At 34.0% G+C, this 16,679-nt stretch overlaps 1 protein-coding gene across 1 annotated transcript in view; it reads right to left on the bottom strand.

The window, feature by feature from the left end:
- Nucleotides 1-16,679, bottom strand: part of LOC150106740 (rho guanine nucleotide exchange factor 11-like) — an 837,747-nt gene that overhangs the window by 664,900 nt on the left and 156,168 nt on the right. The window contains exons 8-9 of the mRNA XM_090393466.1: nucleotides 15,596-15,727; nucleotides 11,053-11,400 (exon numbers count right to left, since the gene is read on the bottom strand). Coding sequence (XP_090249592.1) covers nucleotides 11,053-11,400; nucleotides 15,596-15,727 — 480 coding nt within the window. The remainder of the gene's footprint in view (nucleotides 1-11,052; nucleotides 11,401-15,595; nucleotides 15,728-16,679) is intronic.

Below are 16,679 nucleotides of genomic sequence, written 5' to 3'. Positions count from 1 at the left end.
CTTTCCTCCATTCCTAAGCTTCTTCAACAACCTCCAGAATATTTTGCCACCTTCTTGATATTTATTTTCTATATTCTTGCCAAAGTCCTCCCATGACTTTTGTTTAGCTAGTTTTACACACTGTTTAGCTTTCTTACATTTGTCTCTGTATTCTGTAAGAGTAAAAGCTGACTTATTTGCCAGGAACTTTTGATATGCTTTCTTCTTTTCCTTCACTGCCTCTTTAACTTCCTGTGTCCACCAGGGAGTTCTGATTTTTTTATCTTTGCACACAACCTCACCACATGCCTCTCTGGCAGAATCAATCAATGTTTCCTTCAGAGTTTGCCACTGAATCTCCAAGGTTTGATTCCTGTTCTCAAACTCTTTCATTTTCTTTTCAATAATATTTCTGTATTTTAGTCTACAGTTTACATCTGAGAGCTGCTCAACTTTTATTCGCTTTAAAACTTTCTTACATGTTATTCTTTTCAATATGAAATTCAATTTTATCCTGCTCAAGACTAAATAGTGATCACTTCCAATTTCAAATCCTCTGTACACTCTGGTGTCCTGCACCAGGGAGAAAACATCACTATCAACAATAACATAGTCAATGAGACTTTTCTTATTCCTAGCCTCTTCTCTCCATGTGAATTTGTGCACATTTTTATGTTGGAACATGGTGTTAGTAATAACCAGTCCATGTCCTGAGCAGAAATCCAACAGATATTTGCCATTATTATTAGCTTTGCTCTTTTCTCCAAATTTTCCCAAAATATTTTTGTATGTCTCACAATCATTTCCTACTCTACTATTTAGATCCCCAACAAGGACCAACTTTTCCTTTTTCATTGTGTCAGTTGCTTTTTCTAAAGCCTCAAAAAATTCCTCCACTTCTACCTTAGTAGAACCTTCTGTGGGACCATAGGCACAAATAAGTCTCATTGTCCAGTTCCCTATTCTCATATTTGCCCACATTACTCTACTTGAGACTGACTGCCATTCAAGAAGATTAGCCTCGTATTTTGTGTTGAATACTATGGCTACTCCTTCTTTTCCTTGATTGTCATTGCCTGAATATAACATTTTGTATTTATTGCTCAGAAAGATCTCACCAGTTTTGGTCTTTTTTGTTTCAGTCACCCCTATTATGTCGATCTGGTACTTATCTAATTCCTCAGCTAGCTCCATTTCTTTGCCATTCAGGCTTCTTACGTTGATAGTACCGATCTTTAACTCTGGTGATGTTGAGTTGGGGTTTGTTTTCAGATTTGTTCCAGTAGCTGACTTTTCGCTGTTCGCCCTGGTTCCCTGGCGAAAACAACGGGGGCCTTGTTTAACTGGGCGACGCCCCAGCCGGCATGAAATTTTGTCATGTTGTACCATCATTTTTTATTTTGGTTTAACCAATAAGAATACAATTTGGTCGGCTAAATCCCAAATTGCCAGCCCATCCTCGTTCGTTCAGTATCAAAGTAGATACCCAACAGGGTGCACCACGAGAAGGTGAGGATTGGACATTAGGTCAGAAGCCCTGGTCGGTTCTCCGCATTCCTTTAAAGGCTATGTGGAGGTCTCCTCTCAGTTATACAGCTTTGACCCTTAAGCACCCCTTCTTCAGGATATGGACTAGTCATTCCAACATAAAGATGTGCACAAATTCACAGGAAGAAAAGAAACAAGAAGCATCTTATTAACTATGTTATCATTGATGGTAATATATTCATACCAGTCATATATATATTTGTCCACGATAGAAGAGTATAGAACGGATTTGAAATATGAAGTGATCATCACTTATATTTAAACAGGTTAAAAAATGAATATCTTTTGAAAAGAAAAACAGGAAGCTTTAAAAAGAATTCAAGTCAAGCAGCTTTTATAGTTGGGTCTACAGTCATGTGAGTATTATTTCAACTATATGATTATTATTAAAGAAAATATGAAAGAGTTTGAAATAGAGTCTCAGCTGCAAATTGAATAATTTTTTATGTTTTAATATTGCTCCCACCCATGAAAGGATATTTTGTAAACCTATAGTACATTGTACTGTGGGTAGGCTAAGGATTTTTTTTTTAATGTTTATCAATTTTTATATTAATTTTTATGGCTATTTTGACTCTTTTTGTTTAGGAGTACCCCTTTTATGATGTCATTGACTTTTTACTCAATTTTTGGGCATTATTGAGGCATTACTGATGTTTTAAGGATACAGATATATGAAGAATATAAGGAAGGAATAATTTTGAACATACCTTTGTAGGATGTTCCTGGTTATAATCTTATTGAGCAGCATCTGGCATATGGTGATATTACTGACGTATGACTGAAAGGAGGGGGGGGGGGAGGAAGTGTGGAGATAGAGATGTGAGAGAATTGCAGGTAGGCGGTGAATTCTTGGAAAGAAGGTGAAAGATAAAATTTGGGGGGAAAGGAGGATAGAATACGATAAAACAAGATTAGAGATCAATGTTTTTATTTTTTCATTTATTTTTTATATAGTCTGAAAACCCTGCTCTAGAGACTGAACATAGAACTTTTTCAAGCCACTTCAGGCCTCCAATAAGCAGAGAGGTGGTCTCACACCAGGAGATGACAGTCATCTTCACTTAAAGACAATCACAAACATCCATGCCCATGGCAGGATTCAAACTTGAAGCCTGTTGGTTGAAGAGCAGGTACACTAACCACTCAGCCAACCAGGCTGACAATAAAAACTGATTCAACTAGGGAGGCATGTGGTGAAGGTGAAAGGATAGAAAAAGGCTAGCTTCACAGTGGATGCAAGAAGTTAAAGCCTTTGGACCAGGGGATGGAGAACCATTAGGCATTAGAAGGCTGCATATCATTTTACAGATTCCTCATAAGGCTGCACACTTCATATATATAATAAATTTTGCTAATATTATAAAGAGGTAGTAGTGGATTTATTTAGAAGACTTGTAGTGGATTTATTTAAAAGTATAACAAACATCACTTGCATTAAATTAAAGAGCTTTATTTAATATCTCCAAATTTGAAAGTCATTGATATATGATTTATATCAATGGCATTTCTTAAGAATATGATTGACAGAGATTAATAACAGCAAAGATAGTATGCATACATTTATCTCACACCCAATTTTTACATCAAACTATCTTTTTTGTAAATCCATCAATCCTAAGTGCTGATTTACAACTTAAGTGTGTGTATATGATATAACTGATTTACTTGGCTGAGAAACATATTTTAAAAATAGATTGACTATAAGCAGAGATAAAAATAGAAGCACTATTTTAATTAAGTAGACTGCACAACTAGTTTTGTCTTCTTATATATATATATGTATATATATGAGATGACGGCTCTTCCCCAAGAGCCGTCATCTCCTTGCCTTTCATCAGCTCTCTCTCACCAAAACTGGAGATTCTCAAGAAATTTAACTTCAAAATTTGCTTCACTATGCGTCCAAAACTTTGTTCATTACTTAGCAAACATAAACAGAAACATCTTCCTCACCTACTCAGTTTCCAGGAGTGTACAAATTTTGTGTGATTGTAGAAAGCCATACTATGGGCAGACTGCCAAATCCATCCTTCTACGTTTGGATGAACACCGTAGAGATATCTCCTATAACAGGACTAGAGCTCTCTCTAGCCACGTTCTCTTTTCAGCTAACTCAGACGAAGGCCGCCAAAACATTGTAAACTGGACTAAAACTTCTAACATCCATGTGTGCTATGATGAACTCGAAAGAAAGATTGTCGAATCCAGGGAAATTTCTCTAGATTCCTCTCATATCAACAACAGCTTGAGTTACAATCTCTCTGATGCTCACGTTGCTTCTGTTCAGTACTGGCGGACTCGCGACAGCACATAGTATACGTTTGTTTGGAACTCATACTCGCATTTGTTTTTCAAACACGTTACTGTCTTTTTATACTTGTTCTGTTATTACAATTTTAAGTCTCTGTAATTTTTTTATATATTTCTTTGATTGTGATACCTGAGGATGTTGATATATTCAACGAAACTAGTAAAATCTTTTTAAATATATCTTGTCATCTTTTTATCTCTCGGTAACAGTCATTAAAGCTTTATCATAATATTCCAACCGAGTAAAAATGAATTCGCATTATATATATATACACACACACATCACATCACATCATGCCCATTTCCAATATATAATGGAACTATTTTGAAGCTTTTCTTATGAAGATAAATTTCTGTTTCTTGGCAACTTATCATGTACCTTTTCTAAAGATATAAAACTTAAATTATAGCTGGTCTTAAAAACAGCTATATAGCTTGAACTAGGCTTGTTCTTTTCCAAGCTTCTTTCTAAAATTTTTCTTAGCTTCTCCTCCAGAATGTGTACCTAAACCATCTCAGTGTTCTTTCTTTCTTTTCCTTTTTTTTTTTTTTTTAAATATATATAAAGGGGTACCATGAGTGCTCTACTCAGGACTTCTGAATTATGCAGAAGTAATGAGTTTTAAAAGCTACCTTATTGATCATTTCTGGCAAATCAGACGAATCTCAATTTTCAAACCTTTGACATTTTCCTACCTCCATACTGAAATATTCTCATGACTGCATTTCTCATGGTTTTTTCTATCATTCTTCTGCTTCTTTCATTTAATATTTTTCTAAGTAATTACTCCGAATATTCAGGATGTTTATTTCAGCTTTTATGTTACTTCCGTAATATTTCACAGCGCTGCTCATCTAAAACTTCTTTGACAGCATCCAAACACATTGTGCTGCCTTTATGTTATTTATCTTCTATATTCTTAAATGTTTATATTCTTATATTCTACTTCTACGCATACCTGCTTTCTTACATTTTTCTGGGTATTTAAAGGCATGCTAACTTACCAACTTTTGATATAATTTCTTCTGTACCCAGGATTGCTTCTTAAACTTCTGATATCCGCTCTAAATTTCTGATTGTATTATCCTTGTGGACAACTTCATTACTTGCTTCATTAGCAGAGTCAATGTTTTCTTCAGATTTCATTCAATGTATGTCAATGGTTTGTATCTTGTTTTCAATTTTTTTTTTTCTAATAATATTTATATTTGTGCATAGTCTCCCTCCAAAAGATTCTTAACCTCGACTCTTTTCAAAACTTTTATATTTTTTGTTTTCGATAAGATACTTTTAATTCTGCTCAAACCAACCTCCTATTTCAAATCCCATTTATACTCGTGTATTCTGAATCTAAAATATCACTATCAACAATAAACTAGCCACTGAAACTTATTTTTTGTGATCTCTTCAGGTGATTATATGTTCATTTTAAAATCAGAATGTGTTATTAGTAACACCCTGCACAAATACCAGCAGCTTCATACCATTATTATAAGCTTGCTGTTCTCTCCAGAATTTGTCTGAAACATTTCTACACATCTTGGATTTATTTCCTACTTTGAAGTGAATGTCTCTAACAATAAACAACTTTGCCATTATGCAGCTATCTCTAATGCCTCAAAAAAATTTCTCTATTTCTTTCTTAATAAAATGTTTTGTGGGACCATATGCACAACTTAATCTTGTTATCTAAGTTTCTATTTTGAAATTTGTCTATATCAATGTATACTTAAAACATTTGCCATTCAAGAAGTTTATCTGTGTTTAGTGTCAAATAATACCACAGATGCTCCTTTACGTGATCGCTGTTGTCCAAATGTAATATCATATAATTTGCATTTAAAAGTATTTTACATGTTTGTGTCATCATTGTTTTAGTTGTACCAGTCAGTATGCTATTTTTCTGCTTCCTCAGCTAATTCCAACAAGTGAAAAATATTTTACTGAGTCTTCTTATGCTGATGGTGTCTATTTTTAATTCCAAATAAGTTAAAGATTGTTTTCTATAGCTGACTATTCCCTGTTCACCTCAATTTTCTGACCAAAACGGCAAAAGGTATTTTTTAAATGGGTGACACTGCAGTTGGCATGATATCAGATCATGTTGTACCATAATATCTATGTGTGGTTTAAGTCAACATGAAATATAATTCAGTTAGTACAACATGATGCACTGTGTTATCAGTGCCAGCCCATGATAGTCCCAAACTGCCATACCATCCATCCACAATTTGGGGGCTAATAAGTCAAAAGTTGCAGTTGGTTGGGTCTTTATATTCATTCTAATCTTCCTTCTTCTAATGTGTAGTATCCTCCCAGTTATCTAGCTTTGTTTTCTGTTATGGTATGCAAAACTGGTTATAAAACAGAGTGTCAACTGCTGTTTGAAGTTTCTGTATATACCGTAAAACAAAATTCTGAGCAGTAGACACTTTACCCAGGCTGCAATCATTGGAACTAATTATAGCATATAATTAGGTATTATTAGTTCCAATGGCATATAACAATGGCTGTGGATTCCAGTGATTTGGATTTCACATTTGAAATTCCAAATAAAATTTGCAACATTTTATTAAAACAGACTTCTAGTGATTCACTATAATTTTATGAATTGGTGAACAGTTTACTCTGTAAGATGCACCTGTAAAAATGAAGTGATACTGGTAACTGTTTCAAACTAAAGCAAAACTTTACATAAAATTCTGAAATTTTATGTAAAGTTTTTTTAATATGAAACATTATTAAACAAAATAAAAAGGTTAACATATGTCTGTTTTGCATGCTGATTTAATATTTTTCAATTAAATCTGAAAATTATTTTCAATTTTTTTTTTTTTAAATGCAACTGACAGTTATGTTCAAATGTTAATTGAGTAGGTTTTCAAAAATGCATATTTTTTGCATGAAAAAATTAATTTTTTTTCAATTTTTTTTTTTATTTGTTTAACTTATAGCTGTGTTTATTTTTAACATATCTTTTCTTGAGAAAGGTCATGAACAGTTTTTTTTTTACATATTCTTTAGTAAAGTAACATTTATATATCATTATATGCACAACATGGAGCAAAAATTTAGTTATTTCTGGTTGTGGCAGTGGGTAAAATGTTCCCTGTTTGTTAATCATGAAATTCGCTTACTGAGACTACACCCACCCTCACTCAATTAATCACAGTAAGCAGACATTCATACATGAAAGCAACTTATAATGGTTCATTCAGACTGACAATTGACCAGAGCCAAAAGTTACAAGGAATGGGGGGGGGGAACACAAACACTGTCCTAATAGGGCTTGTTCCATTAACACAAAAAGCAACACAATATTAAAAATGAATTAATACACTTTTAAAATGGGCTTCTGCTAGCACAAAAGTGTGCCTTTCTTATTTATTTAAAATATTCTTGCACTTGCTAAAATACAGGATGTCAAGGCTAGAGGTATCCAAAATGCAGGCTAGGAGCCCACATAATCAATTAGAAAAGGCTAGTAATGAACTACAGATTCCTCATTCAACAGTTCATGACATTGTTCACAAATGTCTCTGTTTGTGTGCATACAAACTTCAACTTCTTCAATACCTTCAGCCAGATGATCACTGATTGAGAGCTGATTTTTACTGCTGAGATGATCGGCCATATTGATGACAATCTCATTTATCATGATCTGCTGTTATTCAGTGATGAATCAACCTTTCACTTTTGCAGGAAAGTTAACAGACACAATTGCCACATGGGATACTGAGAATCCTTCCCAAGCGATCGAAAATGAAAGGTATATACCAAAAGTTGGTGTCTGTTTAGGAATGCACAAAAATGGCATCATTGGTCCATTTTTTTCAGAGAGCCACAGTGACAAGACACTTACCTTGATATCTTTGCAGTTCCACAGATTCTACCAGGTTTCATATTTCAGTAAAATGGTGCTCCACAACACTTCGATCAAGATGTTGCTACATTTTTGAACAAGACATTTTTTCCTGGACATTAAATCAGAAAAGGAGGCCCAATTCTAGATCTCCAGATATGACTCCATTGGACTTTTTGGCAGAGGGCTTTATTAAAGACTGTGTGTAAAACAGAGAAAAGTTCAACATTTGGATGATTTGAAACAGCATATTGTTGCAGAAGTTGCTCTAATAATGCCTTAGATGCAGGAAAGCACTTGGCAAAAGCTCGAGTATCATTTTTGACATCTGTCCAGCTACAAAAGGTGCCCACATTGAACTTTACTAACAGTCATAAAAACTTGGTGAATAATACTGTATAACAGCAAAAAAATATTTCATTAAACTTTATATATGCTGAGATATATGTATGTATTTTTTGGTTACCTCTAGCATGGACACCCTGCATAATTTCAAACAAGAAAATCCATTTCTATGGATAAAAAGTCTTACAGTGGCTGCACTGCATAGTCCAGAAGTCCTTGACAGAGGTACGAATTCCAGATGATTGGAGTAGAGCTCTCAGAGTACCCATATATAAAAATGGAAATAAACCTGAATGTAAGAATTACAGAGGTATTTCTCTACTGCTCGTTCCTGGTAAGATTTCCCTTCCACAATCCTTAAGAAGGATTGTGGAAGGGAAGTTTTGTGAAGAACAAGCTGGTGACTATGTTAATGTTGATAGTGATGTTTGATCCAGAGTGTACAGAGGATTTGAAATTGGAAGTGATCACCATCTAGTCTTGAGCAGGATAAAATTGAATTCCATATTGAAAAGAACATGCAAGAAAGTTTTAAAGCATATAAAAGTTGAGCAGTTCTCAGATGTGAACTGTAGACTAAAATACACAAACATCATTCAAGAAAAAATGAAACAGTTTGAGAACAGGAACAAAACCTTGGAGATTCACTGGCAAGCCCTGAAGAGCATGCTGATTAATTCAGCCAGAGAGGCATGTGGTGAGCTTGTCTGCAAGGATAGAAAAATCAGAACTCCATGGTGGACTCAGGAAGCTAAAGAGGCAGTGAAGGAAAAGAATAAAGCACATCAAAAGTTCATGGCAAATAAGTCAGCTTGTGCTCTTATACAGAGACAAATGCAAGAAAGCTAAACACTGTGTAAAACTAGCTAAACAAAAGTCATGGGAGGCTTTGCCAAGAACATAGAAAATAAATATCAAGAAGGTGGCAAGATATTCTGGAGGTTGTTGAAGAAGCTCAGAAATGGAAGAAAGAGTGCTGTAAAACGAATTAGAGATGATAAAGGTGACATGATAAATGGGAGAAAAAGCAAACTTTGATGTATGGAGTAATTAAGTGGAAAAATTGTTTTAAATGAAACAATCAGTCACAGCACACAGTAAAAATTACTCAACAGACATTCAATCAGGAATACATATCCATACTTGAAAGTAGAAAAAGCCATCAAAAATGAAATGTAGAAAGGCAGCAGGTGTAAATGATATTCAACCAGAAATGCTCAAGTATGGAGGTATAAAAGTCTTACAGTGGCTGCAATGCATAGTTGAGAAGGCCTGAACAGAGGAATGAATTCCTGATGACTGGAGTAGAGCTCTCATAGTACTCCCATATACATAAAAAGGGGAAATAAAACTGAATGCGAGAATTACAGAGGTATTTCTCTAGTGAGTGTTCCTGGTAGGATTTATGCAAGTATACTTGAGAAACAGTTGAGAAGGATTGTGGAAGAGAAACTTGTGAAGAACAGGCTGGATTCAAGCCAAACAGAGGTTGTCAGGATCAGATTTTCATTTTACGACAATTCTTGAGAAATCATGGGAATATAACAAAAATCTGTGTTTAAGTTTTGTAGATCTGGAAAAGGCATATGACAAGGTGCCAAGAGAGAATCTATTCAAAATGCTACAGTTCTATGGTGTCAATGGAGTATTATATCAAGCAATACTTAGTCTTTATTGGAGTTGTAAGTCAGCAGTTAGAATTGAAGGAAATATAGGAAGATGGTTAATGTTAAATCTGGTGTCAGACAAGGATGTACATTATCCTCTGTTATTCATTATCTATATAGATCACATTATGAAGGAAAGTGGTATTAAACCTGATATCAAAATTGGAGATGTTAATCTCAGCTCTTTGCTTCATTTGGATGATGTTATACTATTGAATAAATCTGCTATAAGTCTGCAAGATTCCTTGAATAAATTGAATAACTGTTGTAATAGATATGGTATGAAGGTCAGCATTAAAAAGACAAAGACAATGAAAATAGGCAGAAGCAATGAAAATATCAACTGCATTGTAACTGGAGAACCTATAGAACAAGTAAAGCATTTCAGCTATTTAGGCATGATTTTTAGTGAAGATGGTAAAGTGAATATGGAAATAGACAACAGAATCAACAAAGCTGGTACTGTAGGAAGTCAACTGAATAAATTTATATGAAATAAGAGAAAAATTAGTCAAAACACTAAATTAGCTGTATACAAGACAATGTTCAAACCAATTAAAGTTATGGATCTGAGAAATGGGTTAGAAGTAAAACCCTTGACTAAAGACTAGAGACTGCCAATATGGGAGTCTTGAGAGAGCTTAGAGGCCTTAACAGATGGCATCAGTGACAATATCATATTAAAAACCAAGATATTAGGAAAGAACTTAACATTGTTAGCATCCAGGAATGTGTTAGTAGAGCTAACACATTCTTGGATGGTCACTTAAACAGAATGGGAAGGGAAAGATTAGCAAAACAAGTATTATCTGCAAGGTCAGCAGGAAAAAGACCCAGAGGAAGAACAAGATATAGGTTGGATTGATACAGTAAAAAGTGCCTTAGAAGACAGAAATATAAGATCTGATAATGTTGGGGTCTTGACAGGTAACAGATTGATTTGGAGGAAAATGGTGGATAGGACGTTAGTAATGATGTAAATTTTTCATGTAGTACTATCATATCCTGCACACTCCTTGAGGGTACATATCAGGAATTTGATGATGAAAAAAATAATTACAGATGTATTTGCATACCCTGAAAGTCAGAAACATGAACTCTTTATTCCCCAGCTTTTAGTGTAATGTTTTTCTGACTTCTCAGGATTGAATTCTGTAAATGGAGAACATTCTTTTTTAACTATACAAATTTTAAAAATTTTTAAAAATATGTTTCTAAATTTTCTTCTTAAAAGTGAATGAGAGAAAAAGATCATAGTAAATATGGCATTCAGGAAAGTAATGATATAACAAGCTAACAGAAAAGAAAAGAGATTAAATATTATGTTGTTATCTTACCCATGAAGAGGAAGATGATGATGCTCTAAAACTTGGAGATACGGCTATGTTTTCCAGTGATGTGGAAAGGGAAAACTGCTTCGGTGGGTGCTGAAGGGCCTGCCCTTCTGTTCTAGGAATTAACTGTGGATAGTAACTTGTAGAAACAGGTGATATCCTTTCTAAAGAATCTCCGGTAGGGATTACTAATGTAGGAAATCTTTCCGACTTTGGCAACGTAGGGGCAGATATTTGATGTGTTAACCGATTTTGGTGTGTTACTTGACCAGGAGGAGACACAGAATGGACAGTTTCCTTTTCACTCTGGGTATGGCGTGCAGACGTTGGTGATCTGGGTGATCGTGGTACCTGTGGAATGAATATTAATGTACATGAAGTCAGAACAAATGCTACTAATTTAAGGATGAATTAATTCAACTTTCATTGACAATAAAGGTTATAAGTATCATATTGACTTTGAAACTGTCTTTGACTGAATATTAACAAATCACTTATAATCGCATGTTTTTAACCTTTACGAATTATTATCTTTGCTTTTTAATTTTGCAAATTATGGTCCCTGTTTTGATTAAAAAAAGTTAATTATCTTTTGCTTTATAAACATTTATGAAATATAAACAGGATAATTCTAAACATTAATATTTATTCATTCATTACAATACACCAAAATATTTCTAGAACAAATATAGTCATCAATAAAATGCCAATAAAGCTGAGGGAATAGTATCGTGTAGTTTCAAAAATTCAGTTCTGTGACCATTATCCTGGATGGTTTCAAGAATTTAATGTGGAGCACTATCTAGACCTACTATTTAATCCAGATAAAAACACAGTGGACAGTCCAAGAACAAACCAGATGGATGAAAGTTGAGAATTAGATGCTCAAGTGAATTACATAAATGACCTTATGAACACAAATAAAAACTAAGTATTTGCAAATTCAGCAAATGACCGAAGAAATCAAAATCAATGATAAGGAGAGTCAGTCAGACTAAAATTGCTATAATATGAAGTCAGAAAACAAGATTTTCGTTGATACCATTGTGTTTTGTAATGTGTTGGGAATTGTTTAATGTGATCTACTTGCCCACTCATTGTTGATGTTTAGTGGAATAAAGCAGACATCCATAGCTAATAATTAACTAATTAAATTTATTTAGCTAATTAGATTACTAAGCCAATATTTCACTTTGGTCACCAAGGCAAAACATGTGTATAAAAATTTATGAGAGGATTATTACACCTTGATTATCAGATATTATACTTCTTCATATATGGTTACTATTTAATATTCCCTCTATTATTATTTTATTTATTTATTTTATTTTAGCTTAGGGGGAACAGGAACATTGTTACTGTTACAACTGAAAAAAAGACATTGACAAACACATTTTTGCAAAAACAAGATAGAGTTCTTTGCTATTATTATCAGAGAAGTGATTGTCTGTCTCAGTGAGAAGCAAGATGATTGGCAGATGTCAAAACTTTATATCATGAGATTCTTTTTTTGGGTTATTATATTAAACTGATAACAGCTAATACTGAATTGGAAGAAAGAAAATCAAATTAGCTACTAATTATGTTGACATAAAATGTTGCATTTAGACAACACTATATCTTTTTCCTTTTCTTCTTTCTTTCAGTATATGAAAAAAACTTCACATTAACCATAATCATGCCTATTCATACATTTCTTTCTATTTTTATCAGACTGTTTATTCTATGTACCGTTTTACTAATTCCCTTCTCTCTCTTCCATATTTTATAACATGGTTTTATACTTTGTACATACCTACATATCTATAATACTTCCTTTTCCCTTTTATTATACATATTCATCATTCTTTCACAAACAATTTATTTAAGCAGCAATTTTAAGTTCAATTTTATATTCACAGGTAAGGTTGAGAGTAAACCTTACCTGTGAATGTGACATCAGCTGTCCAACATAAATACTTGTGTTTGTGGGGGGGGGGGGGAGAATACATGATCATGCACATGATCATGATACCTTTAAATACTGGTACATATGCAAGGTGTAAAAAAGCATAAGAAAATTAATGTCATTGAATGGAAGCCCTCTAATCAGAGCAGGGGAAGCATAATCTGACTCCAGTCTTTAATTAGCATGCTGCTAATTCAACAGTGGATGCATAGTGTCATCTTACAGGCATTAATTTAAGAGATAGAGGTACTTTTTTTATAATGATTAGTGTACATTCAGTGAAGTTTTGGTGCTGTTTGTGATGTGACTATGAATAATGTACTTGTGAAGAAAATTGTAATATCACTAAAATGATACCATTTCTCATTCCTTAGATTCATGATGGTGTATTTACTTTTATATTTGAGAAATTAGATGCCAAAGTAGATATGGACTCTGTCCAAGAAAGGTACAGTAATAATGACATCGAACTCATTTATGTTGCTACAAATAACTTAAATGTAGGACTTACATTACTACTGCTGGATTTGCACTTTTCTTCTCCACATCCAGACAGGGAAGAAAAGTGCACATCCTATAAGCAAGGCAAACTTATTTGATGGTAGAAATTATTATGCTGGTAAAGTTGTGCTATATTTGCTTTTATTTTCAAACTAAATTTTCTGCTGAGTTCTTGAGTTATCTTCAGTACTTATGCTTAACAGGATATAACTAGAATAGCACATAATTAAATGTTAAAATGACTGCATATTTCAATGCAAGAAGGAAGTTCAGCAGGTATAAGAATGTAGTAGGTATGTAAATATATTTACAAAAAAAAAAAAAAAAAAAGCTTGTGTTGGATTATCATCAGACTTCCATGGAATCAAAAGAATCATGTTGTGGGAGATCTCTCTCTCACACACACACACATACAGAGCTCATTATACCATAACTTAAATGCATTCACTATCTCTGCACTCAACACACCTTCAGACAATGCATTCCAAATTAGTCTCACATATATCTATTTTTGTGGCCACTGTTGTTTACCTTGTATGTTAATGATATCGAGATAGGTTAACTAAAGATATACAGTTGTTTGCAGATGCAAAGCTGGGGAGTACTGAGGAATAAAGCAGAAGCTGTGGCTTACAGGAGGGCGGCCTCAATAGACTATAAGTGGAAAGTTAGTAGAATGATGCATTTGGTTTTGCAAAGTGGAACGTTTAAAGTTTAGTAGACAAGGATGACATACAGACTATATAATTGGTGAGCAAATTCTGAACAAGGACGAGGAGGAGATAAGAGATGCAGAACTGGTGGACAAGTTTAGAGATCACACCGCTAAAACTCTGAGGACATCACAACAGATGATGTCAATGATAAGGAAGATCTTGATAAACAGAAGTAATGAAATTATGGTTCCATTCTATAAGGCCTTTGTCAAGCCACTTATAGATTACTGCATATCTGGTCACTTGGTTTTCGAGGTGATGAAGGTATCTTGGAGATCATCCCTTGAAGCCGTATAATACACTTTGAAGGAGGGGAATAAATTATATTCTTTGCATGGAAGAACCCAATCCTGACTTATTACCCCTTAGTGTATGGTGAGTGCAGAAATGGTGAATGAGTTTAAAGCATGGTTTGACAAGATTTGTGTGTGACAATCAGGTTATCTGTGATAAATTCTTTGACTTCATGGAAGGATAATAATTATTACTCAAATTTTCAGACTTTCTCTGGGATGATTTTAAATTATGTTTTATAATCTTCTTCTTCTTCTTTCACTATGTGTTATTCCCACTTCCTATACAGGGGCCACGTGTTACTTAGATGCGACTTCTTGTTAGTACCACTCCCAACTGACCTGTCATCTAGCCTGCCGCTGGGGGGGTATATTTTTGGCTGTAGTAGTGTATGTTCAAGGGGCTGGCTTGCCTGCTTGAGGGATGAAAAACGTCTGATAAACTGGCGGAAATAACCTACTGTCCATGCCCAAGACCGGCTAACTTGCTATGGCTGAGGAAGATTCTCAAATTCCTCATTTCTTCGACGGGAATCGAACCTGGGACTCTCCTTTCCCAGTCATATGGTTGCAAAACACAAAGCCATTAGGCTAACTGCACAGACAAATTATGTTTTATAACCAAAATGTTTATATAATGGCTATATATAACAATTTTTCATGACAACATGACTCATGAAAGCCTGGAAGCCTACAACACATTAAATTGCTGTGAGCAAGACACAGAACTCTGCTTTAAGAATAATCATGATCTTTACGTTTTGCCACCTTAGATTGCAACTAACTAAGCAAGATATCAGTACTACAGAGGGCATTGAAAATCATTTACCACTTAAGGAATTTTATAAACATCCATGTCAAAATGGGATTTAAATATCCACAACCTGTTAATAAAGCAGAGATGTTATCCACTTGGTTGCTCCAGCCAATATGATATACAAAATCTTATTGGCTGGGGTATACAATATAATATGACTATAACACACACACACACACACACACACACACACACACATAAAAAAAAAAAAAAAAAACATATCTACATTTCAATTCTTTGATACTATTTTAAAACTTCAATAAATACTTACAACATGGTCATGCTGAACTGATAATAATAAACCATGTAGCTGATCCTCTAGTGTTTTGACTCTTTTTGAAGCACCATTAATTTCTGCTAATAATTTCTCTGAAGGAGTTTTTGAGCACTCTCCTCGAAGATTCTATGAGGAAAAAATTTTGCTTTTAAGTAAAATCATTTACAGACAAACAAATTAGTCATGCTTACTATATATGTGGACATCGTATGCAATATATAAATCCAGAGATATCAGCAAACTTGAAGTTTTCCGAATTGAATGAGATGAAAGAAGTTCAAGCTTAAGGAAACAGCAAGATTTACTGTAGATCTCAATTGAAAGGCTATTAAGAATGAACTGCTAGATCTCACTGATACTAACTATGCATTAGAAGAAATTATTTAATGACTGATTCATACTGACAATTTCACATATCACTTCAAGGGTAGTCACATAATACCTTGTATTATGACAGGATAATACAGAATATTATGACAGGATGTCAATATCTGAGGGTTTGGGACCATTTCAAGAAATGCTTGATGCAAAAATGCACTACTGAATTAAGAAGGGAACAATGTGTCATTTGGTTTAGGCTTGTGTGAATGATTCATAGTAGCTACAGTTCATCATTTTCCACAACTTTTTCAAAGCAGTAATTATGCCATGTGTATTTTTTCAGAGATACATTTGTCTTTCTCAGGGACACATACATGAAATTAACATCACATTTATTTTAAAATAAATGTTGACATTACCCAGATGTACTACCAGAGAAATGGTGGCTTCTCTTTTTGAATTAACAGATAAATGATATCCAATTTGTCTTGTGCGAGCATCTCCTCACCAATGAAGTCACAACAGACTGTAGTCTGTTTCTCTATTGATAGTTTGTACCAAGAATGAAGCAAATGTCTGAAATCATACTGTAATTTCTATTACAGTTCTTAAATGTATGCAATATTTCAAGAAACTTCAAGAATTGGTATTCAATATTTTGAACACAAAATGCCCCCCCCCCCCCCCCTTTGGTACTTTTCATCATTCTTCTACTATTTTTGATCTTAAGACTGTCCATACTGGTCTATGAGAAGTG

The sequence above is a fragment of the Typopeltis vanoorti genome, chromosome 5, assembly GCF_054136105.1.
Source record: "Typopeltis vanoorti isolate ZY-2024b chromosome 5, IOZ_Tvanoo_1.0, whole genome shotgun sequence".
NCBI lineage: Eukaryota > Metazoa > Arthropoda > Arachnida > Uropygi > Thelyphonidae > Typopeltis > Typopeltis vanoorti.
The sequence above is the reverse complement of the archived record's forward strand: the minus strand, read 5'-3'. Positions and strand labels throughout refer to the sequence as shown.